Source organism: Eumetopias jubatus, unplaced genomic scaffold (genome assembly GCF_037043125.1).
Source record: "Eumetopias jubatus isolate StellerSeaLion01/CBP00866 unplaced genomic scaffold, mEumJub1_p1.0 scaffold_15, whole genome shotgun sequence".
Classification (NCBI taxonomy): Eukaryota; Metazoa; Chordata; class Mammalia; order Carnivora; family Otariidae; genus Eumetopias; species Eumetopias jubatus.
The window spans coordinates 71,209,558-71,235,409 of NW_028274821.1; the positions used below are offsets into that span (position 1 = coordinate 71,209,558).

The 25,852-nt window shown below is 46.9% G+C and overlaps 1 protein-coding gene across 4 annotated transcripts in view; it reads right to left on the reverse strand.

The window, feature by feature from the left end:
• Positions 1–6,017: 6,017 nt before the first annotated feature.
• The window catches only part of EPB41L4B (erythrocyte membrane protein band 4.1 like 4B), a 122,128-nt gene continuing 102,293 nt past the window's right edge, over positions 6,018–25,852 (reverse strand). For 2 of the 4 annotated variants that reach the window (XM_088018737.1, XM_088018736.1), the window contains exons 21-26: positions 21,801–21,987; positions 19,764–19,841; positions 13,411–13,527; positions 10,918–10,986; positions 7,582–7,727; positions 6,018–6,087 (exon numbers count right to left, since the gene is read on the reverse strand). In XM_088018737.1, the coding sequence (XP_087874863.1) occupies positions 6,018–6,087; positions 7,582–7,727; positions 10,918–10,986; positions 13,411–13,527; positions 19,764–19,841; positions 21,801–21,987 (667 nt within the window). The remainder of the gene's footprint in view (positions 6,088–7,581; positions 7,728–10,917; positions 10,987–13,410; positions 13,528–19,763; positions 19,842–21,800; positions 21,988–25,852) is intronic. The other 2 variants (XM_028108774.2, XM_088018738.1) reach the window with 2 other exon arrangements.

The window sequence follows — 25,852 nt, forward strand, 5'->3', positions numbered from 1 at the left end:
CTAAACTCCTTCAAAACTAGGCAGCTGGTTTACCCTGTTTCCCTGCAGCAGGCCGCACAGACCTTGGCAGGACCACACCATGCCTGATTACCGCCCCGAATTCACTTTCTCAAACACATTCCTGCTGCTTGCAATTCACTGTGGCTTGTTGACTCAGCCATTTATCCACACCACGCACTTAGAAGATGCTAGGTCCTGGAGTTCTTTTGATGATTTTGGAGTGATAACTGCTAAACTGTTTTCTGTTAGAAAACATGGACAATTCCTTTGACGCTGACATTGCAGAGCCAGTATTTTAGCCTGCTTTTTCTATTTCTTTTTATTTAATTGCATAAACAAAGAAAATTATTACGGAGGCAGAAGAGCAAAGAGGTTCCAAAAATGGCCCAGACTCTGTGGAGTGACTTGAGTAACCTCTGTGAAGGCAAGGAAGGTTCGGTAAGATGACGGAGAGTGAGGCTCAATAGGGTTTGACACCATAGATGGCGTCAACGAATATGCGTAAGATTATGAAATACAAATATTCAAAAAGACATTAGTCATCTCAATCCCTTTTGAACCCCGGGAGATGGGAGATGGGGTTGAAACAGTAAAAAGTGCTATGTGACCCAGAGGTCAGGTGTTTGCCTTTGTGTATCAGGTGACACCGATGGTGAATTGTCCCGCTGAAGTTTAAACATGTTTAGCCTGGCAGGTGAATCAGATGTAATTCATGAAAAGCTTGGGCCTCACTAGGTTTCCTCATACACCAGTTCTTACAAGAAGTAGACCAATTTATTGTTTGAAAAAAGATGAACTGTAATTGCTGAAGAAAATCAAAACAGAGATTTCTTCCCCCAAAAAACAGCTTTGCAATGCGTAACATTTTAAAATATAAAAAAGCCAATCAAAAAATCTAACATGTAGGGCGCCTCGGTGGCTCAGTTGGTTAAGCGACTGCCTTCGGCTCAGGCCATGATCCTGGAGTCCCGGGATCGAGTCCCACATCGGGCTCCCTGCTCAGCAGGGAGTCTGCTTCTCCCTCTGATCCTCTTCCCTCTCGTGCTCTCTGTCTCTTTCTCTCCCTCTCAAATAAAAAAATAAAATCTTTAAAAAAAATCTAATATGTAATTCTTTAAAAAGAAAAAAAGAAAAACTATTCTTAAAAATTGCCGTTCCTTTCTTTTCTTTTTGTTCCTGTTCACCAGGAAAGATATGGTAAGTTATAAATGGACCAACATTTAGCAAAAATCAATCAATCAATAAAGCAAGCATTAGGCTTCTGATTTCAATACGGAGTCTCTGGTTTTAGAATCTAAGCTGTTATCTTTCACTTTCTTTTTTTATTCCCTTCATTTTAATTACAACAATTAAGAGTGATGGTGCCAGATAGAAGGCCAGTGGAAACCAGATCATTCTTGCAGTAAATTGGCCTGATAAAACCATGTGGGCTTTTTTTTTTTTTTTGTAAGGGATGTTGGGGGGTGGTGTTGGAGGTGGGTTTGCAACCACAGCCTAAAATGAGGCTTGCAGGTAACCTGTAGATTTCAACTATTCAGAACCTGGGGTTCATGGACTCAAAGGGGACCACAGATGGGCTTCAGGGGTGGTGTGAGGACCTTATAAAAGTGCTGGAACGTGTGATGAATGGGTTTTTTTCTAGGGAGAGTCCCCATAGCTGTCATCAGTCACTCAACTCAGTCTGCATGCCTCGTGAGGGCCTTGGAAACTACTCTGCTTCTCAAGTCCCTGCTGACTTGGCTCTTCCTTTCACGAGGTTCTCTCACATTCACTTAAATTACCTTTTGGGATTTTATCTTGTGTTTTTTTCTTTTTAGATTTTTTTTTAAAGTAATCTCTACATCCAACATGGGGCTTGAACTCACAATCCCAAGATCAAGAGTCGCATGCTCCACCAACTAAGCCAGCCAGGTGCCCCTCTTTTTGTTTTCTTGTAAGAGTTGAGCCCTGGAGGGAGACCTGTTCCCACTCTCAGCACATATTCCCCTCTGTTATATCCCAGGTTTTGCAGAGACCCTCTGCTCCACAGTGATGTGAATTCACTGAGCAGCCAATCAATATTGTGGTTTTCTCCATAGTGCACATTTTCTGGGGAAGCACTTTTCCTGAACATTCAGAGACTGCTGGCTGAACAAGAGCCGGCTATTCAAACAAGAACCTGGAGATGCACCTGAGTTTAATTTCATTTTCATTTTTTAAAGAAAGACAGCACTTTTATTCTCTCTTCTCATCAAAACCATTTTTCTAAGATAACTTTTTTTCTGTTATAAAAACTCCCCCAAATCAGTGCTATATTACAGTATCTAACCAGTAACAGACATACCCATTCTTCTGCCTGGTATATGTGATTTCTTTCTTTCTTTCTTTTTTTTACTTTTGGTTGCCATATGACCCCGCTATATTCCAATCTGTTATATACCCAAGAGAGTTGAAAACATATTCATACAGAAACTTGTACATGAATATTTATATTATTCATAATAGCCAAAAAGTGAAAGTAACCCAAATGTCTTATCAACTAATGAACAGATAAACAAAATGTAGTATAGCCATACATTGGTGTGTATTATTCACCCATTAAAGGAATGAAGTATTGATACATGCTACAACATGGAGGAGCCTTGAAAACACTGTGGTAAGTGAAATAAGCCAGTCACCACGGACCACATATTGTATGATTCCATTTATATGAAATGTCCAGAATAGGCCAATCCATAGACAGAAATCCAGAGACAGAAAGTAAATCAGTGGTTGCTAGGAGGCAGGGAGAGGGGAGAAGTTGTAGTGACTGTAGATAGGGAGTTTCTTTTTCTAACGATGGAGATGTTCTGGAATTAGAGAGTGGTAATGTTTGCATACCAGTGGGAACATACAAAAAAACCCTACCAAACTGCACACTTTAAAATGGCTGAAATGGTGAATTTCAAGTTTTGAAAAAAACTGAGGTGGTGAAAGAAAGATAAAGATCTCAATATTCCTGTGATAGCTTGGGAATACAAAATTTGGGGTGCATTCAGATGGGATCTTCTGAATGCTCTAGGATCTAGTTTCTAAATTCTTCAAACATAAGGATCTTCTGGGCAGTCTGCAACCCACAAACTCTGTGAATTGCGGGACTCCCAGGCCCCCTGTAATACCCCCCTCATGCCCACCAGGAGTCTGTGGTCCACAGTTCGGAGCCCTTGTTCTGGCACAATTATGTCAATAAGCGGACCCCCCCCAACTCTGCCCCAGACATAAGGTATGTGTTGTGTGACCGTACAGTGCTGTTGTTCTGTGTTAAGTATATGAAAAAGGTAAACCAATTCTATCGATTTATTTTTGTCCCTATGAATCCACCCAACACGAAGTCATCTCCTCAGCTCACCATGTCAGGCACCCGTCATACATTTAAGGAGGCAAATAACCAGGACAACGGCTGAAACAATGGAATCCTCTTGATTTTACTGGTTAGAGCTGAGCTGCCAAAGGTCCTGGGTTTTCATATACAGTAACAGCCAACTTATTGGGATCAGACTTCCAGTGACATCAACTTCTGAACATCTCTGAACCCAGGGGGATGTGGGGAAAAAAGCAGGAGGCTTGGAGCCTCCTGAAAACAGCGTCCCAAAAGCCCATGCACCCCTCCTCAGAAGCAAAGCATACCTGACACATAGGTCATACTTGGTTCCCTGGCTTCTCCAAGAAAACTTCCATTCTGCCCTGGAGGTTTCCATCAGAGAGCAGGAGGTGAAGAGCAAAAGACTCAGAAAGCAGGTTAGGAGGAGGGTGCTGGATTGGCAAGAGGTTACAACCCCAGACACAGAGAGCTCCCCCATCTTGTACAGGAACACATTTTGGATCATGTGCACGAGATAAAGAACAGGTAAAACTATTTTAAAAGTATAGCCAGGGGCCATATAGTATGGGAGTAAAAAGTCCCAAACACCACAAATGCCCCAGATGGCTTCACCAATAGAGCAGAAAGCAGTAAAATTCATCGGTGAGAACAGCACAATAGTCTGTGAAAGGCAAAGCCAAGCCCTATGTATTTTGATAGCTCCTGATGACATCACCGCACCACACTAAGGTAACAAAAGGGGCTGATGTTTTTAATGATGACCATGACTCATCAAGAAAAGGTTAAATACTCTCCAGTATACTGTTTACTAAGGCAGGGAAGTGCATAACGCATTTTAGAAAGATTTCCCTCAAAAAATATTAAAATTTTAAAGATTCAGCACTTAAAGGGTTAATCCTCCGTTATCTGAATATTTGCCTACATACCTCATTTTACAACAATGCTAGTAAATGAGAGGCATTACATTTTTTTCATAATCATTAGTATCAAATTATTGGCACCAGTTTTAAGGATAGGGACAGGAGAGCAAAGTATACAATACAACATAAAAATACAGTTCTGATACAAATATACGAGATCAATTCCACTTAACAAGTGGTCATAAGAAATGGATGGACATTCTACGTACAAGGAAATACAGCTAGTAAATCATCACATGGAAAAGTGCTCAGCCTTGCTAGCAATTAATGAAATAAAACAACCTTTCAAGAACAACTATACACACCTATTAAACTAGCAAAAATAAATTAAAATGGCAAAACCCAATACTGGCAGAACTACTGGTAAGTAGAAATGCTTATACATTGCTGGTGGCATCATAAATTGTAGAGGGATTCAAGCATTCAGAGGGAAGAGGGGAATTGAACTAATAACCTGTAAGGTCCTTCCAACCCAGAGACTGGATCTTTCTAGAAAGCAGTCTGGCAATATGAAACAAGAGCTATAAAATATTTCATGCTCTTTGACCTTGTAATCCCTCTTTGGAGATATTCCCAAGGGAAGAATCCAAAGGAAGGAGAACTTTTTTTTACACAGACATTCATAGCAGCACTATTTATAAGAGTGAAAAATTGGATATAACTCAAATACCTAATAATAGGGAGAAGTGAGGTTAACCATGTTACATGGATATACAGACATTTAAACTGGTGAGAGCAGAATCTGTACTGGAAAGGGAAGATATGGGTGAGGTGGAGAAGTACAACCAAAGAGTATATACGCACTGGTCACAGCTATGAAAAAATGTGTGCATATTCACTGAGAGTTCGGGTAACGGTTCAGAGGGCTAGTCTGTGCTGAGGGCGTGCCTTTATTCCTGCAAAGTTGTTTAAGTGCATAATAAAAATTTAAAAACACATTTCTTGAAACTATATAAAAAGAGAACAAAGTGTCATCTGGTCAAGGTTCTATCAACAGGACAAGAATTAATCAACTTTAGAAATAATTTTCCTTTATGAGAACACCCAAATGAATCTTGATATTGAATCATTTTATCCGCGTAAGGATTTTTAGACAATTTAAGCTATAATTTCCTACTTTGGGTTCAGTGAAAAATTCTGTTTATCCCAAATAATATCATATCCAATGAATCCACAATTTAAATTGTATTTCAGATTTCGCCAAAGTACTTAGTAATCCTGGTGATCGCAATTTTCTTGTGTTACTTCATCGATTCACGTCTGAATAAAAATGAGTGTTAAGGATTTTATAAGATCTGTATAATTACCAGTGTCAATGAAAAAACCAGCAGTAAAGAATTATTCTCTCATTAAAAATGACTCTTTAACAAACAGTTGAAGCTTGGTGCAAGTTTCAATCATACAAAATCATGGTTGAGACTGATAGCAAAGGATTCCGTGCCATGTTAACCCCTGTGGTTATTAATATAGACACACAGGTAGTACTAAAAAGGGAATCCCATTTCCCCATCTTTCTTCTCCTAGGCTTCCCAAATCCCATCCCAACTATACTGAGTAGCAGAAAAACTCTAATACTCAGGAGACAGAAAATAACTTCTCCCATAAAAGTCAAGCCAGAAGTTGGCTTCAACCAACCACGGAGACCTGGGTGAACAGAGCACACATCTGTGTGTTGTGCTGGAGTGAGCACACAAAGCCCGAAGAAAGAAAACGGACAGAAGGCACCATGCCGTCCTCCAGGCAACAAAGGGAGAATTTCACAGTTCGGTCATCAACAGTCTTTTCATCATTTTCTCTCTCTCCAGTTCCTGCCGGAGCGTCTCTGCACTGAAGAAAAGTAGGTGACAAAATAATGAGATTCCACTAAAAAAATGACAAGAACGGTGTCATTCCCCCCACCCGCCACCCCAGGTCTTCTTTTCTGACCTTGGTTCTCAACTTTCCCTTTCAGGCTCCTTAAGGACCCCCGACATTTGCTAGCGTTACAATGACCTGAAATTGGCTACCTACTGGGTCCCCCCACCAGACTGAGAGTTCCTCAGGGCACTGCTCCCCAGAGAACTGACCATATATGTCATTCATCTCTGAAGCCCCAGAGCCAAGCATAGGGACTGGTACATAGCTATGTCTCAGTAAAGGTCTTCTGAATGAGCAGGAAGATGTCCAGGGGTTAGATTTCTTTCAATCATGCTTTAAATTGGTTTCAAATGCACTTTCTCCCAGAGTCCTCTCTTCCCCATATTTTGTTTTATTTTTTAAAAAGATTTTACTTATTTATTTGAGAGAGAGAGCACAAGCAGGGGGCGGGGGGCAGCAGAGGGAGAGGGAGAAGCAGACTCCCACCTGAGCAGGGAGCCCAAGGCAGGGCTCAATCCCAGGACCCTGGATCACGACCTGAGCCAAAGGCAGACGCTTAACCGCTTAACCGACTGAGCCACCCAGGAGCTCCTCCCCCACATTTTAATAAACAAATTGCATGAAATAAAATCGGCTGCTTTGAGGGGTTGCCTCTGACTTCTTGGCCCTCAGGCCCCGTTGCCTAACTATGGGATCTGTCTCCATTGTTTATGGACATGCATGTGCGTGCACTCACATGCACACACACGTGCACATGTGCGTGCACACACACACACACACACAGAAGTATACATCTAAAGCACAATTCAAGTTTTTAAATAATCTCATACAGGATAGAAATCAGTTTCTACTGTGACCAATAAGTAAAATCTGTGCCCAACCTCCAACTTCATGGGGCTCTTGCCCTGTCACTCATCCCACTCTGGCTACACTAGCCCTCTTACTCCTCCTTAACCATTCCCAGCATGCTCCATCTCAGAGGTCTTAGCACTGGCTGTTCCTGAGTATACTCTTTCCCCAAATACCTGCAGCCTGCTCCCTCCCCACCTCAGGTCTCTGCTTACAAGCCACCTCAATGAGGCCATCCCAGCATGCCCTATGCCCTTCTTGGTTTCATTTTGTTCCCTAGCTTGTCACCATCTCTCTCTCTCTCTCCCTCATTCTCTCTCCCTTCTCTTTCACACACACAAACACACACACACACATTTATTTAACGTCTGTCTCCTCTCCCCCAACACTAAATTGTAAACTCCATAAAGGCAGGATTTCTGTTTTATTTACTGTACATCCCTAGGGCCTAGAATACTCTCCAGGCTTTGTAGACACTTCAGTAAATATGTACAGAATAAATGAATGAAAGAATAAATAAGAAGCATACAGATGTCACAGACACAATGAAACCAGAGCCTGTGCCAGTTTTCCCTGTCACTGAGTTCCCTGCCAGGACCTGCTGACCTCACTCACCTGGCTGCCAGAGAAACAGGTTTCCGAGTGGTGTAGATGGTCTGCACTGTGGAGATGGTCTCTGTCAAAGGCCGCAGAGTCACTGCTGGAATCAGTGGGGAAGACTGGCCAGGACAGCACGGCAATTTACTGTCTCTAAAGTCCGCCTGGAGAGGAAACAGAAAAGAGGAAATCAATCTCAATTTGGGTTCCATTTTCACACTGTCAGGGACTCCTTAAGCCTTACCATACAGTTCCTGTTATTTTTTAATAATAGCTAAAATCAATTACCACTTATTAAATGATTTTATTTTGTGCCAGGCACTATGCTAAGCACTTGACATATATTACCTCTTGACAATCCTTAAGGTAGAAGTCATATTTCATCATGTTCAACACCATCCATTGTAAGATCCACCGTTTTTGCATGTGCCACAAAGAAAAATGTGGCCGTTCAAACTTTGTCACACCCACTCATGTAATGAATGTTCTGATTGCAGAGATTTATTATTTTTTTAATTTTTTAAAAAGATTTTATTTATTTATTTGACAGAGAGAGAGAGTGAGCACAAGTAGGCAAAGCGGCAGGCAGAGGGAGAGAGAGAAGCAGGCTCCCCGCTGAGCAAGGAGTCTGATGTTCAGCTCGATCCCAGGACCCTGGGATCATGACCTGAGCCGAAGGCAGATGCTTAACCGACTGAGCCACCCAGACGCCCCTGATTTCAGAGATTGAAAAGGTGAAAAAAACTGCGTATCTTAGAGCTGATTTTATGAAAAAGAAAAGTAGGGCTCAGAGAGGTTAAGTAATTTTGCCAAGGTCACACAGTAGGTGTTAAGAACCAGTATTTAGGACCAGGATTAGCTGACCCCATACTTGGCATTTTTCACCACTATCTCAGTGCTTCCCGAAGTATGGTCCCCAGGTCCGTATTATCTTGAAACTTGGTAAAATTGCTGCCCTCGAGCCACTCTTGCCCAGTTCTTAAAGGTCCCAGTGTGGTTTCTGACATTGGCTTCCTGCTCCATCTTGGCCCCCAGCTTTTCAGGAAGGGCTTCCCTGGGTGTCTCACAGCACAGCCAAGGCTGGGCAGGAGGCCAGAGGGCCTGCCACGGGCTAGCTGAGGGAAGTGGAACCGGAGCTTCCAGCTGGGGAGCCGTGCCGAGGGAAATTGCAGGGGCAGGATGAATGCAGGGGAGTAGCATTTAACAGCCTGGCCCATCCCCTGTGTCTCTACCTTCTAGGTCTCTTCCAAGGCAGGTGCTAGAAGCAGCTCACGACCTTAGAAATGCATTATCCTAGGAACCTGCTTTGTGCCTCTGCCTGGACTGCTGGTGGGACACCTTCCTACCTCTGTTCAACCTCTGAAAGCTGCACCAGCCACTGCTCGCTCCCTCTCTGTCCGTGCGGCTAAAGCCGCCTCAGGTAGTGACCATCATCCAGCTCACAAGATCGCACTTTTGGTTACCCCTAGGCCCCCCACAGCCCACCTCACAGATCCTCCAGACTGGTCAGGAAGCCTCTGGAAGGAGCCTCGGGGATCACTCAGTTCTAGGAATTACAAACTCTGATCCCTAGGAGGAGGACAGGGTGAGGGGAAAGAGGAGGTGACCCCAGACTCCACATTTCTGCTCCCTGCGGCCACTCAGTGAGTTATGCAGAAGCCTTCACTGAAAGGAAAGACTTGTGCAGCTGCAAGAAGCCTGAACATCATCGAACTCGCCCATTTTGCAGATGAGGAAACAACAGCATTTAAATGTTTAATATTTAGACATTTTGCAGAGCTTTAGTCGGCTGCCCGGTACACAAAGGGAGGTGGGGACATGAAGCGAGTTGTCATGACTCCCTGCTCTCATTAATTACACCCCCCTGCCTCTCTAGCCTTGAGAAACAACCACCATACTTGACACTTTTGGGACATTCTGTGGTTGGTCAAGTTTTGCCAACTTTTTTTTTTTTTAAAGATTTTTATTTATTTATTTGACAGAGAGAGACACAGATCAGTCAGAGCCAAGAGCCAAGAGCGGCAAGCAGGGGGAGTGGGAGAAGGAGAAGCAGGCCTCCCGCCGAGCAGGGAGCCCAATGTGGGGCTCGATCCCAGGACCCTGGGATCGTGACCTGAGCTGAAGGCAGACACTTAATGACTGAGCCACCCAGGCGCCCCAAGTTCTGCCAACTTCTTGATCCCTTTTGATCCTTGCCTTAACCGGATACAAGGAGGATATTCATGTTACTATTTCCACTCAAATAAGAGGAGACTGGTGCCAGGACTGGCGAAGTGACTACCTAAGGTCACACCATCATCAAGATATACATCCAACCCCAAAGAATTGGAGACAGGAACTCAAACAAATACATGTACACACACGTTCACGGAAGCATTATTCGCAATAGCCAAAGACCCACCCAAAGACCCACCAGTGAACGAACGAATCAACAGCCAAAGGCCCACCCAAAGACCCACCAGTGAACGAACGAATCAACAAACTGGGGTATACATATGCAATTCAATATTATTCCACATAAAAAGAATGAAGTCCTGATATATCCTACCATGTACAAGAGCCTCAAAAACATGATACTCAGTGAAAGAAGCCAGGCACAAAAGGTCATATATTCTATGATTCCACTTATCTGAAATATCCACACTAGGGAAATCCACAGAGACAGAAGGCAGATTTGTGGGTGCCAGGGGCTGGAGCGGGGTGGCGGGGGATAAGGAGTGAGTGCCTAATGGGAACGAGCTTTCCTTTGTGGGTGATAAAAATGTTTTGGACCTACACATCGTAGTTGCGTGACTCTACATGTACTGTCAATTTAGAGCGATTCATTTTATCTCTCATGATGCTCACCTCAATAAAATAAAGTCACGAAAAGATGCAGGCCCCAAACCCTACCTCCTTCCCAACCTCACACAGTTCATGTGATTAAAAAAAGCTGCTGAGGCACCGGCGTGGCTCAGTCAGATGAGCGTCTGACTCCTGATATCGACTTAGGTCATGATCTCAGGGTCCTGGGGTCGAGTTCTGTGTCGGGCACCAAGTTCAGGGGAGAGTCTGCTTGAGATTCTGCCTCTCCCTCCACCTCTAGCTCTCACTGTCTCTCAAAATAAGCAAATCTTTTTTAAAAGATTTTCTTTATTTATTTGAGAGAGAGAGCGCGCACATAAGCGGGTGTGGGAGAGAAGAGGGAGAGGGAGAAGCCCGCTCTCTGCTGAGCCGGGAGCCCGATGCAGGACTCGATCCCAGGACCCTGGGATCATGACCTGAGCCGAAGGCAGATGCCTAATGACTGAGCCACCCAGGCGCCCCGTGGGAACAACATTTTAAAATACAGACCTGTTTTCTGAATCTACTTACGGTGAACTGTGGCCCTGAATTGAAAGCATCAGGAAATGGGGTCACTGGATCAACCGGGAATGTTTTTATCTTCAAAAAAGAGAAAGACAAGAGGGTTACTTTCAGAATAGAAAACAAACGTTTGAGATCTTTGGCAGTGCGCTTCTAAACACCGAACTGAAGGGTTCAGGGGAACAGGCGCAGAGCCCTCATTGTCTGTATAGGGATACTTGCAGAAGGTCCCTGAGGCCTCTTGGCCAGTTGTCATACCTGTGCCAATCCTCGTGCCGTAGGGCCGGGACCCTGCAGGGATGACCAGCGGCAGTCCCGTGTTTGTAGGGCACCCCATGCTTACCTGGCCCTGGAACTCCTTTCCCTGGAGGCTGTGTGGGCCTCCTAGGCATGCTGGGCCCTATGCATGGCCTGATCCACACGAGGCCATGATCAGGGTGTGTAATGAGGCAGGCCAGAGCTGCCTGGGTGGCCACTGCTGGCTTCCCCACGGCTGGGGGGCATGGACTAGATGCTGCTGACAGCCCACATCCTGGGACATAGTCTATGACGGTGGACAGAGTACCAGGAAGCTCACACTAATTCGGCCAGAAAGCGTTTCCTGTCTATACCCTTTAGTTGTTGGACTCCCTGTAAGTTGTGGGCCACGGAGGTAAACCTTGGGCAAGCCCCTGTAAGCATGTGAGAATCCTGCCACCGTGGCCTTGGGGATACAAGGCACTGTGATCAGAAGTGCCCAGTGCTGGGGGTGGCTGCAGTACAGGGCCGGTCTGAAGCAGGGCGGGGGGTGAATGGCCTGATCAGATCTTGGGGGGGTTGCCGAAAGGAGCCTCTGCTTGCATTCCTTTCTCTTTGGTCATTTTGTCTTTGGCCCCCGGAGGCCTTGGGGAATGTGGAGTACGCTTATGTCTTTATACCAGCCTGGAGGACTGCCAGCAGGCCCAGGGGCCTAAGGACTCTGGTACTGGTTTTGCCTGCCTCCTCCCTAGCCCCCGCCCCCACCAGGGCGTGGAAACTGCCCGCCGGCCTGCCGGGGAATGCATGCTCTGCCACCAGAGGGCGGCAGCCTGGATACAGAGGCCACCGCTGCCCGGGGTCGCGGCTCCTGTCTCTCCCAGGGGCTTGTCTGTGGACCCTGGGGTAGTTATTTGATGCTCTTGAGTCACTCCCATGAGGGTTAAAGTAGGGGTGAGCAAAAGCACATCAGAACAGACCCAGATCCGCTGAGGCTTTTCTGAATGGATGGGGTAGTTCTCAACCAATCTGAGAATGACCGTGTCTCTGCAATGTGCACGGAGATGCCCAGTCCACGCCTGCTCCCCTTCCCCAAACTCTCTTTGGCCTCTTTAAACATCTCAGAATTCCCAGAATGGGCCCCCAACTGCCTAAAGACTCAGGTGCCAGCTCAGATGGCTGAGCGCTGGGAGCAGTGCCTGCCACAGAGCGAGAGGACCCAGGGGAAGCCCACGGTGTCTTCTCCCGTGGCCTGGTGGTTCAGCATGGGTGCCGACACCAAGAGCAAAGTGAAAAGTCACATTCAGATAAGACTCTCAGACCACCGTGAAGTAAAAGGGAAAAGAGGTTTATTATTGCTATTAAAGAAATGTGAACAGTGGCAGCTTCCACAAATGATCCTGTATCTTCTCTAAATAAGACAAAAGTCTCTCCCAACAGTTACACTCTGTGCTGCTCGGCTGTGGCAAAGCATATTCACTCTTCCGCTGTTGCTGTCCCCTGGTATAACCACTTTAGAGAGGGAGCAAAGCGAAACTCACAATATTGAACCCAGCAGGATCTAGCCTAAGAAAATAAAATACCTGCCACCAAAGCTAACTGTGTCCCCTCGAATAGTGACACACTGGGAACCAAGCACGCGTCCTGCCGGAAGAATGTGTTAGGTAAATGGGAGACCACGCACTGGATGGGAGGTAAACAGTCATATGCAATGCGGTCACAAGAACAAGAGAGAAACAATCCAACACTCAGTGAAAAGGGAAAAACAGGAGACGATATGGATACTATGATTTCACTTCGTGAAATTATGAATGAATACAAATAAGTTAGAAGGAAACATGCAAAAATGAAAAAACACTGTGCTAGGTTGGGCTTATGGGTGATATCTTTTCAGGCTGTTATGCAACACACATCCTGTTATCTTGAAACATAGCAGGAAAAGACAAGTGCAAACAGTTGTTATTTTCAATAGAAATGCAACTAAGATTTTTTTTTTTTTTTTTACTTTCTTGTAAAAGCATCTATGCTTATCAAAGCTTTAGGAAAACAAACTCTTCCTGCTTCCTGAGACCTAGAGACACAGGGCAGGACAGCAGACTGTGTATCCTCATTTGGCCAAACTATGTATCCATCCTGGAGTCAGAGCACCTGTCAGCCAAGCCCTTCCAGAAGGTCTAGTGCTCATGCGCACCAGCGGGGTGACCACTTGGTGGCTCCTGCCCGCCTCACCTCTCCTGGCCAGGCCCCTCTCCCTGCCAGGGTACCTACCAGCCTCGTTTTGATTGGAGGGTGCATGCAAACTCCAGTGGTCTCTTCCTTCATGGGGGGAGAGAGTGGAGGAGAACAGCGAGAGTGGGCACAGTGGGGGGCGCTGGCGGGCTCTGCCTGCTCACGAGGAGAGGAGAGAAGGGAAGGAGGCAGAGGAGAGAGGGGAAGGAGGCAGAGGAGAGAAGGGAGGGGAAGAGAGAAAGATAGCACAGTGCAAGAAGGATCTGTCAACTCCAGACTGCTCTGGAGCCAGCCTCGCCCGAGCCTGCTTCTAGCCTCTGGGCAGCTGGCTTTTAGGCCCCCCTTCCCCCCTCCTCTCCCCACCTTCTCTCCTCCTCTCTGGCTCTCATCTGTCTTCTTCACTATCTGAGCAGAACAACCCGTGGAAACCCCACTCCCGGGGCTGGCAGGCAGGGGCCATCTCCTGGGCCGACTGCGCGGGCCTGGTAGCAGCTTCCTGAAGCCTCGCCCAGGCCATGCCAGAAAGAGAGCCGTGATGAATGAGTGATGCCGGCCATGGGGGCGATATGAGGAGTGGCCACACTCCTTGAGCGTGCTGGCCTTCCACGCCTAGTGGCCTCCTGCACTCTGCTAAATAAGGGTCCCCTCATCAGGGTGTATTGGTCAGCAGATGTCCAACAGAGTGCTCCGGGAAAAGACATACCTCAGCAAGGAGGAACACGGACTTTCGGATTTAATCTGCCAGGGCTTTTTGTTATCTGTGTTCAGAAAACATACTGGCTATGCACCCCCCCGCCCCCCAACCCCCTGGCCCAGGCCATGACACCTCGGGTCGCTGCTGAGGTACCCTGTTACTTTAGCTGGAAGGTATCAAGCATTGTGAGAAAATGCCACATCGCTCGGGGTACTGGGTTCCCCACCCCAGCCCTAAAGAGTGCCATGCACCAGCAGAGGCCCGGCAGCTCGTACTGGTGAGGGTGAGGGTGGTGAAGAGGGAAAGCCCTGAGGCTGGAAGAGGGGACCACTGACAGGGTCAGTGTGGGTTGCCAGGAGGGACCATTCACTCCAGACAGTAAATACATGCATCTTTTTTAGTTTAAGAGCGCTTCCTTAAGTAGTTGGTGACATCCTGCCAGAACGAAGGAAGTACAGCCTCTGGGGAAGTTTCATTACAACTTGATCAAGAACATTGCAGGCGCCTTTTCTGTCTCCAAATTGATCTGATGCCGACCTCTTTACAATTGTGGGGTCCTGGACCGTTTCCAAAGGGCTTTTACAACCAGAACCTCCAAGAGTCTTGGCGACCGCCTTGCTTTCCTACTCTGATTTGGAGATGCTGGAAAATGGCCTCTGCAAAGTCTAAATCCGTGGTTCCTCGTGTCAACTGGTTCTGCATCCATTCCTCAGAAACAAGTGAGTCCGTATTAACCACCTACTGAGACTCCCTCCACTGCTCTGTCCTGTCCTCAGGGAGAATCCTACCCTCCACGAGATGGCATTCGAGACCTGACTGAAATGGGCTCCAGCCTGCCTCACCCCCGACCCTCACTTCTCAACACTGCCCCAGCCAGAACCAACCACACCAGGGACCCCAGGCCATGGGGCCTTAGCCTCTGCAGATAAGCAGGCACTCCTGTGTGCTTTTTGAAGAAAATAAAAGCTGGTGTAAATGACCGACAAACACGGACATACTGCCTAGATGCCAAAATGTGTTACCAGCTACTTGTGTCTTAGTTGAAGGTTATGATGAATGACTTAAGGCTTTGCCTAGCATTGGACTTTTATGGTAAAGAAATGTTGATCCATCCCACAAGCATGTACGACCCTTCTAAATATGCATCTGTTAGTAAATGCACAGGAAACAAGATAACACGTGTAATAGGATACTATTTTGAAATACCATTTCATTTTTTTCTCCTGGCATTTCCTCTCCTCCTTGGCTTTTTTCCACATTCAGGCAGCTAGGTTCTTCTAAGCTACTTGGCTTTTGAGGTTTAAAAATCTGACTCCTTGGGGAACAGAAAGATTTTTGGCATAGACAAACAAAGAAGGAAATGTGAAAGGCTTCTTCATCATCCAGACAAGAAAGAGGTTACGAGTTTGTGGGCTGGAGAGAAAAGTCCGAGGGAAAGTGAGGAGGGGGTGGACATTAGGAAGTACTGAGCAGAGGGGCCCATGGCCCTCCTCCCTGGCTGAGGCTAAGGCACAGGGATTAAAGAGCAGCAGAGAGTGGCTAGTGTCCTTCTGCTCAGGTAGAGCTGGGGAGGTGGCAGGCCCCAGGGCAGAAAGAATGGCTGGGTGGTATGTCCAACAGATTGGGATTCTCGTCCCAGCAGGACAGTGACTTCCATCTACCCAAAAGGGGCATGAGGGAAGCAGGCAGGCAGTGCCCCAGAGGTATCCGCAAATAGATGACATCACCAACTAAAGACACTTCCCTCCATGTTCCTGTGCCCTGGAGAAGATGAACGAATCCCCAGGAAGATGGAAGAGGCACCCTGATTTCACTTGGGATCAAGCTTCAGCCCTCCTGATAGAATGAGGTTCAAAAATAAAAACTAAGTTATTGAGATAGATGGAAAACCAGTTCTTCTGACACCCAAGTCAGGGCCTGTTTTTGCCCTGCACGACCTGTGTCTGGTCAGGCCAGCCTCCTCCCTGGCACATGAACTCTAGACTAACAGTTCCTGGCCCAGAACAGACCTGGGTCCCAAGTGCCTCTGCTTTGCAGTGGGTGAGTGGTTCATGCAGTACGGGGATCGGGACTGGACTGGGGAGGGACCAGCCCCAAAGAGAAAGCCTCAGGAACACAGAAGGCATAGGTGTTTGTGGTGTGTGTCACCTGGGGAGGGAAGCTGGCATGACAGACCTGGAGTGGGGGACTTGATTGATGGGTCAACGTCCCCTCCTTCCACTCTGTTAACACCAACACCCCGTGCACGAACCCAGACTCACCTTCCAAAAGAGGATACCAAAGGGACAGTGGGTGCTGTCGTCACTGGCTTGCCTTCTCGCCACCCTACCCTTACGCCCCACCTCTTCCAATGGCCAGAAAATCCAGTCTGATTGGCAGGTCTGTGTTGGGATTCTGGCCCCCCGCAAGCCACAAGCTGCGCAGGTTGTAGGGCTTCTATTGCTAAATTGAGCTACATGATAAAAGAGTTGGGGATGGGAGAAGAAAAGATATGGAAAGAGGAGGAAAAAGGGTTGCAAAAGCGACAATGGAAAGAATGTTTTTTGGAGAGTTTGAGGATGAAAATCCTTGGAGTCGTGCAGGGTACAAGAGAATTAAGAAGGAAGCAACATGGGATTTGAGAAGTGTTACCAGGGAGGTGATAATTTAATCTTGAATGCTTTTTGAGAGATGCCAGTTAAAGACGGAAACATTATCATTCTCAGTTGTTTGGACTATGCTGCTTTGAAAACCGCTCTACACAGAGACTGGATCATCAGGGTTGGAGTCATAAGGGTTAAACTAGCGCTGATAATGCCTTGGTGGATCGTCCGTTGAATGAAGGCAAGAAAATCTGGTCCCAACCCTCTCTCTGCTGTCCTTCTAGCTCTGGCCCAAGGGACCAGGGTGGTGCTGTGGCTTTAGGAGTCTCAACCAGCCCCAGACCCTAAATCCAGTCTCTCCTCCACTGTCCTCTGGGGCAGAGACACCGCACCCCCGCCCTCTCCCTGACAACAGAGAGGACTGCTGCTTGTATTTCTACGACACTGGGTGGAGCAGATGGAGGAGATGGAGGGAAGAGGAACAGACAGAAGAAGCAGGCTGCTGGAATCCCCCTTCCTCTCAAGGACCCTTCAGCACTGGTGGAGACAAGACTCAAGTGAAAGGTTAAGGCCAGTAATGCCAAGAAAGGCCCAAATGGAATGTGCTCTCATCACAATACCAGCCCTCCAGCATACCTTCTGTGTGAACGTGCACTGTGGGCACGCACTCATACCTCAAATCCACACAAGCAAGACAAAGGATGCTTCATCCTGAGAACGCGTATTCACTGCAGACTTCAGATCACAGGACCTCTGGGTCCCTGGCAGATGCTGCTTCCTTTTTAATCTCAGACCATTAAGTTCAAAGAATAAAGATGGGGCAATTAAATCTACCAGCTGGATCTGCAACACAATGGTTTTTAAGGGAATCCCATCACTCCTGTCAGAGCTATGAAATATTTTTTCTGGCAAACTAATCCGAGTTTCTCAGATCTGCCAGAACCTTTAATAAATACTCAGTATTTTGCTCATGCTATGCCTTCTGCATAGAATGCTTTGGTCCATTTCCTCCATCTGGCAAACTCCTGCTCATACTTCAAAACCCTAGCACTATGAAGCCTTCTTTTTCTCAGTGGCCCCAGATAGGGTTAGGCACTGGGTGCCACAACAGTAGCAGTTTCTATAGACTCTCGGATGGCATTAATGGCAGCATGCTTCAGCAGTCTGGAAGTTTCTCAAGAGCCTAACTCAGAGAGAGATCTTCCCCCACTGTCTTCTATTCCTGTCCAGCATGTTTTCTTCAATGTGGGCCTGGGAACTTAGCTTTCTACCCCCTTCTGCCTTCATAGGCCCTCAGGTTGCGACCTAGGGGTTCTCAGGTCCCTTTGGGGTTTGCTGCCCTCCAGCTACTGATGTCCTCAGATTGTGGCCCTGGCTTCCAGCCCCCACACGTGGCCATCCTAGGGTGTAAGGCCTCAGCTGGGATACTCAGTTGGGATACTGATGTAGCGCCAGGCCCAGGCTGCTTAACTTGCTGTCCCGTCTTCCACGCTCCTTGTTCTGCTTTCTCAGGCTGGGGAGAGCTTTAAACCCAGCCCTCCTTCCAGGCATTGCGTTCTCCAAAGTGGCAAGTTTCTGAAATCCAGATGCCAGATTCAGCCCAATCTGATGATGTAAAGGGCACCAGAGAAGAAGCTGGAACACTTGGGCTTGGAACAGCTCAGTCCCTGTGCGATTTACCTCACTCTGGGACTCAGTTTCCTTATCTGTGCAAAAGGACGACAAGGGGATGAGACAAGGCCCTGCTTCTGGGTTAGCCTATCTTGGCAATTTGTCTAACAAGAAGGCCATCGATAACTTGACTGCATTTTCTCCAACATGGGAAGAGAGTAACTCTGAAGGTTCCCGGAGAAGGCTGTCTGACCCACTGTCAGTTCTCAGCTGTTTATCCAAATGTGCTGACTCAAAGCTCTCAGACTGTACCAACTCTCGAGATGAGTACAACTGTATAAATCCCAAATGATCGCCTTGTACCAGCTGAAGCAGGGACAGTGATCATTCCTAAAGCCTAGACAGTACTTTGCCTCATTCGTCCCCTCTCCAAAGCCTTCCAGAAACCCTTCCTATCCACCACCTGCCCCTCCAGGGAGCCAGTCCTGAATGACTCCCACTTGTGGCTTCTCCCCGAGAATCTTCTACACGGCTGTCCTGTCGAGCCTGGCCCTTTATCAACCCGACTCCCCTCCAGCCTCTCGCTTCCCTGCCTGCTCCCCCAGCCTCACACATGGCCAGGTGTGCACTGAGCTCTCAGGAGGCACTTTGTGACTTGGTTCACGTTTTGACTCACGCTCCACATTTGTGGACCATGATTTATGCTCAAGTACACTTGGGTGTCAGGCTGAGCCCAGCCAAAGGTATATCCAAGTCTGCCTGTATCATCTAACACTATTCCTAATACCTCACACACATTTATGGTGCTTTAATATTCTTCAAGGGCTCTCTCTGTGTCACGTGATCATCAGACCACTCTGAGGCAGACATGGCAAACGATGGCATCTTTTATCCCATGACAAGGCTCCTAAGGAGGGGAGCAGAGACTGAAGCCAGGTCTGCCTTGGATGACTCCTGGGGTCCAGTGCTCTCTCTCCAGTGCTCTGAAAGGGTTTCCCACATGCAGGAGGACCACCCACGAGGACCACCACCATCCCTAAGGGGAGACCTATAGGCAGAGGATGGAGGATGGCAGGGAGACGTGAGGGGCCTGGAAAGCTGGGGTGAAGCCTTGAGCCAGTGCTTCAGACCAGAGCACGTTGTTGGAAGCGGCAGCAAAAGATGCCCCAAGGGTGGGCATGCGGGGAGCAGCCCAGGAAGCCAGGAAGCCAAGACCCAAGCCCCAAGGAGCCCTCCACATTTGGAAAGCTGCAGACAGGCGGGGTGGGACCCCTGCAGCCGCCCTCAGGGGAAAGGGAGCACCGCCTCCCCGGAGGGCTCCGGGAGGTAAAAGGACCCATGTGCCTGAACCCCCAAAGAAGGCTGATCCCTGAGCCTCCAGGCTGTGTGCAGGACAAGAGGAAGAGCCTTCCCAATGGCGATGCCCACCTCTGTCCATCTGTCCCACTGCCAAGATGTTTCTATGATCTGTGGCTTTTCTGGTTTTAGCAAAATGGGAAGTTTACCAGAGGAGTAGCTTCTGTGAAGTCCATCAGGAGATCGCCTGGCTCCAAGGTAAAGGCACCTCCTCGGTCAGAGGGACTCTAGGAAGGCAGATAAAAATACTGCTGGTGAATGACAGCTCCAGACAGACATGGGAATGTCACCAGAAATCAGTTTCCTCCCTCCCTTCTATCACCAAGCCCATGACCGCTCCAGTACCCCATAGGGTTCACTTGCCCAGCAGTGTGCATATTATAGAAGCCTAACCCCCAATGTCAATGGGCAGAAATAGTGTGTAGGCTAGAGAAAACTGCCTCTTTAAAAGGTGCAAACAACTTCTTTTAAGAGCTTTGAGTGCTCTTGGACTGGTCTTTTGTGGGGGGAAATGCTTCAAAGAGTCCTTTGAATAGACAGAGAGCAAAGCCCCCCACCTGGATCAAGAGGGTTAAGGCCGCAAGGAGCTAAACTCAGGAGCACAGGGGGCGCCAGCCTGGCTCACTCAGTAGAGCACGCCATCCTTGATCTCAGGGTCAGGAGTTCAAGCCCTGTGTGTGTCACAGAGTTTACTTTAAAAACATTTTTTTAAAAACATCATCTGCATAATAATGAGGGAGATCTTCCTGGTGGGAGGGAAGTATCTCTGAAAGCCACGTTCAGTGTTTAGGAAAACATTTTTTTTTCCCCTCCTGCCCTGGAGTCTCAGCAGCATGGGAGGCCTAGAGGCCCTTTATGAGAAAAAAAATAAGCCCCATCAATTTGGCACAAGCAGGGCCCTAAGGAGAGAGATGGCCAGGAGAGGGAGCCCTGTGGCCTCTGGTAGGATGCCACCCACATCCCCCACTGAAGTCTCCTTTGTTTCATACATTTTTTTTTTTTTTTTTTTGCTTGGTTTTAACCATGGTGAAGAAAAGGTGATGAGAACCTATGTCTGAACTTGGAACAAAGCAGTATGAGGGACTCTGCACAAGACAGGGGAACCTGGCTCAAGATACCAGGAGGTGATCGACAGGAAAGCAGGGAGCCTCAGTCTGGGCCAGTCATCGACTGAAGGGTCCCTGGCCTGAGCAGGATCTCCTGTTGAGAACCACAAAGGGATTCCCAAAGATCCTGGGAAGGGAGCAGGTAAATGCCTGGCCATGGTCAAGCAGGATGTGGCCTGGCCCATTGTTACCTAGAGGCTACCACTGGAATCATGACCTATTTGCCCAGATGTCCCCTCCACTGGACCTGATGCTGGCCCACAAGCTGGGCAGGGAAGCAGACCTTATTCCCATTTTTAGGCGAAGGAAGCAGTCTTGGAGAAACAAGGCCTGTGGAGTAACTGCTCGTTTCAAGCAGCCAAGCCATAAAGGATGTGGAGGGAGCAGCTGGGAACAGAGTCTGGGGTCTGGTCTTGCCTTTGGGACCCCCACCCCACACACCCAGTGGGGTCCACAGACCAGGCAGCCTTTGACTTGACATCTACTGGTAGAGCAAGCCAAGGGGTTTGCACGTATTTGGACCACTCGCTGAGTAGAATGACCACAGCTAAGGGTCACTCAGAGAAAACCAAGAGAAATGTCTTGAGTAAGGCCTTTATCACAGCCCATTTGCATAGCTAGCAATGTCCTGAAATTCCAAACTGACAAAATAAAATTTCCCATTTTCAAATTATTCATATGGACCATCCAATATAAGGAAGGGGATGGGGACACTTCTATGTTTTTATTTTTTACTCTTCCAAATTTTCCATCATGGGTGGAAAAACATGTCTTGTTTTCTCTATTTATGGTGCAATAGATTATATAGGGATGATATTCTAAAACCAAAACTGCCCTCAAAAATCTCTTCCATTTCTCTTAAAGTACAGTGCACAAGGTCTTTATTATACCATTTGCATCTCATAAATAGGTCCTCTTTTGGGGAGAGTTATATAAAAAGCCTGCCCTCGTGGCCGTGTCCCTTGCTTTACGAGTGCACAGTTGATTGCGCCAAGTTTAAATACGCACGGGATGCCATGTGCTAAATTTATACTGAATTCCTAGCCAGTGCAGCTACTCCTTGGGGCTTTCCCCCCATACCTTGGCCCCTGGGGACAGCTGGCCCTTGCCTTCTGAGTTCTGAGGCGAGCTGAGTTTGTGGCCCTTGGGGGACACCGGCGGCACGGAGACTTGCATGGCAGCCATGGTGGTGTTTGTGGCTGTGGCGATGGGCGCTCCTACTGCCTCGGCCAGGTCAGGAGGGAGGTCATCTTCATCACTGCGGTTACTAAAAGCACATGAAGCTCTGCTCATTACAACAATAAACAGGCTGTGGGGCGTGGAGCGAGGGCCGGGAAGGGGTGGGGGCAGATGTCTGCCAGATGTCCAGCTTCCAGGATCCAATACAGGGACATTTTTGCCAAAGCCAATTTGGGCTGGATGTTCTGTCATTTGCCAAGGGATTTAAAAAAATTTTTTTTCTGTATCACGGAAAGAGACACATAACATTTATCATTTTATCCATTGGTCAGTGTACAATTCAGTGAAATTTGATACATTCGCGATGTCATGCACCCATCATCACTGTCTACACCCAAAACTTTTTCATCACCCCCAACAGCAATGCTGTATCCACTGAACAGTAACTCCCAATGCCCTCTCCCTGCAGCCCCTGGTAACAGCTGTTCTGCTTTCTGTCTGGATGAATTTGACTATTCTAGGTATCTCACATAAGTGGAATCATACAATAGATGTCCTTCTGTATCTGGTTTACTTCACTTACCATAACGTTTCCAAGGTCCATCCATGTGGTAGCATATATCAAAATTTCATTTCTTTTTAGGGCTGGATAATATTCCATTGCAATGATAGACTATATTTTGTTTATCCATGCACCTGTTGATATACTAATGTGTTTGAGACCCTGCTTTCAATTCTTTTGGATTGGGATTCCACTTGAAGTGGGATTGCTGGGTCATATGGGAGTTCCCATGCTTAATGTTTTGAGGAGCCACCAAACCAAGGGAGTGGCCTCCCTTATGAGGGTAAATACAAGCCATTTAAGAACCAACTGCCCTGGGTGAAAAGTATAATGGCGCCTTTTGTGGCCTAACAGCAACTATTCCTTTGGTGTGATAAACTAGTTACAGGGGAGGAGTTGGGCACACGTGTTTGGGGGCCTCGTAGCTCTGGTCTTAGAATCTCTCTGGCGGAATGGGATGATGGAGGGAGAAAAGTACACTAGACAGGAAGTCACCACGATGGAGGAGGAGTCCAGGTTGGCATTCTGGGTTTGTTTCCAGGGCTTGGATGTGTGGGGGAGGTTTGACCTCCCACAAAGTATGTCAAGGCAGGAAGACCTTTTAATCTGGTCATAGTGGCCCAGGACAGAGCAGTGCCGTGAATCGCCCATTCTTAGTATTAACAGTATCTTCTCAAACTTACAGAAATTAAGACAAGTCCCCGATCCCCTAATGCCAACCAGATTGCCGCCTGTGCAGTACAGGGCTAACCCTGCAGGCCTGGGGAGCTCTAACTCGACATATGCCACAGGAACCATTGGCCATTGATGAGCTTCTGGGAGAAGCTCTGGGCCCTGGGAATATCCCGCCTGATAGGGGTGTCACTGCATACCCGACCTGGGGCCATGCCACATAGTCTATGCTAGCAATGTGATTTATAGTGAAGACGAGCTCTTGTATGCCTAGGGCTTAGGGCCACACTATATCAGTTTGACCTTGGGGTTGGGGGGCGGTTATTGGAGACTGGGTAGTTGTTCCATGACTATGTGACTGACCCCCAATAATAACCCTGGGCGCCAAGGCTCGGGTGAGTTTCCCTGCTCGGCACGACTTCACGTATGTTGTCACATGTTGCTGGAAGAATGAGACACTAACCACATGACTCCTCTAGGACAAGACAAGTGGAAGCTTGTGCCCGGTCTTCTTAAACTCCACTCTATGTGCCTTTTCCTTTGCTGATTTTAGTCTGGATCCTTCCACCGGAATAAGCCATAACTGTGAGGATAACAGCTTTTCTGAGTTCTACAAGTCCTTCTAGTGAATCAGGTAGTCTTAGGGAGCCTGATACACTTTTCCTAAGGGGCTTGCACATGGAAGTCCTAGAGCTACCCCGGCACAGGGGTTATGATTTAGAAGTGATGGCTGAGCAAGCCTGGAGACTAAAGGGTTCATGGCCAGGGAGCACCAGTGTGGCCTGAGCAGGGTCCCTCACAGAGGCCTTGTGGGAAACGTGGCCATGGTACACAAACTGAGGTGAGGATGGGACTCACTGAGGAGGGTCCTGGGAGATTTCGGATCTTTCTGTATATGCAGAAGCCTCAAGAGGAGGATGTAGGACTCAATAAGGGGACAGGTGAGGTTGGAATAAGTGGGAAAACTAGTAAGACACCACATATGCGGATCCATGCTGATGAAGCTAATCAGCTCAGTAACACAGGCATTAGCCCATTTAATTCTTACAACAGCCTTGCATTATGATCTCCATTCTTCAGAGAAACAGATGTTATTCAGTGGCAGATTGTGACATGACTTGCTCAAGGTCACATAGCTAGTTAAGTGGAAGAGTGGGGTTAAAATCCTTTTCTGCCTCATTAAAAAAGAAAATTATAACCTTAAAAGCATAGTTATTCAGTTTAACATTATAGGCTATTAAAAAGAAACAAAAACATAGCTCATCTTTCACAGCAGGAAGTCAACTGATGCTGCCTAAAATTGAAAAAGACTCCAAATTCTTGATGGTTTTTATAACCTTTTGTCCTAACTTAGATCTTGTAGCAAAGAGATAATCTGCTTAACTACACTGAATCTTTCAATTCAACCTCCGTTTCTGAGGTAAATTCATGTTAAATTCATGAAACATCATTTAATAAGTACAATTTTATGTGTAGCTGGATTCTTTTCTTTGAAATGATTTCCTTCCATTTTAATAATATGTGAAAAATGTCTACAGCAATAGTCATTCAGTGTGAACATAGGTTATTTTTGGTGGCATGATTCTAGGGAATTGGTTATCTTTTCTCTTCAGACTTAGGGTATTTTTCTCTTTAGAATATTTTTAGGCTTTTATATGATGTTTAAATAAATAGTAAAGTTACATTTCTAGAAGAAAATATAGCCACTCATCATTTCCTAAACACACTGCCTGGTATCAATAGAGGACACTCTTTCCTGCCTCGACCTCTACCTCGAATTCTGCTTCTCTCTCTTCTCTGCGTGCATCAGCAGCCACATGTTTCTTCCCTATGTCATTACCTCCAGGACAGAACAACCCAGGAGGTTTGTGTGTATATCCTTAAAAGCATCAATCCAAAAACTCGTTCAGAGTACTTGAACATTGTGATGCTCTTGGTGGAGAACCCTAAAATCCAAATCCACATTATGCTGGCCTAGGAACTCAGAATACCCTAATAGCCAAAAGGGCTGTGTGTATGTGTGTGTGTGTGTATTTCAAAAACAGTAATGCAGAAATATTTTTTAAAAGGGAAATCTGAGTTTTTTTCCATCTGTATTCCTTGACACTGTGTTTATTAACTTACCAATATTTATGACTGGAAGAGAGGACTGGTGGTGGTGTCAATGATTTCAGAACTATTTTTATGGGGCAAAAACTTAAAACTGGGAAAATCTCACCCATTAATTTTGCTATCATTACTAATGGGGAAAATGCTGCTATTCTTTTATTTTTGAAGCAAAATACTTTGGAGTAGCTTAAGAAATACACATGTGAAGTTAGAGGTTTGGAAAGGGTTTCCTTAAAAGAGCCACTGTAGTGAGTTAAATTTTCTTTCCTTCCAGGCCACGTATTAGTCATTGTTTCCAACATGATTACATATCCTGAATAGGTGATAATAACATTTGGAGTTTCAAAATGTAAAAGGAAAGTCTGATAATCCTGACAGTTTTATCCTCAGGGGAGCAGAATTTTCATGGTTTAATTTGTCCCCCAGAAACCATTAGGACCGTTAATTATTTGAATTACTCATTTTGGCTTTCCTAGGAAACACAGCTGCTCCAGCCGTCCAGCATTTCTGTTCAGGCTAATGAGGTGGGAGGTGGTGGCCTCCTCCCTTTCGCCAGGTGCAGGCTCGAGCTGGCTGTTTAAGTGCGTACAAAGTCACCCTCCCCAGCCTA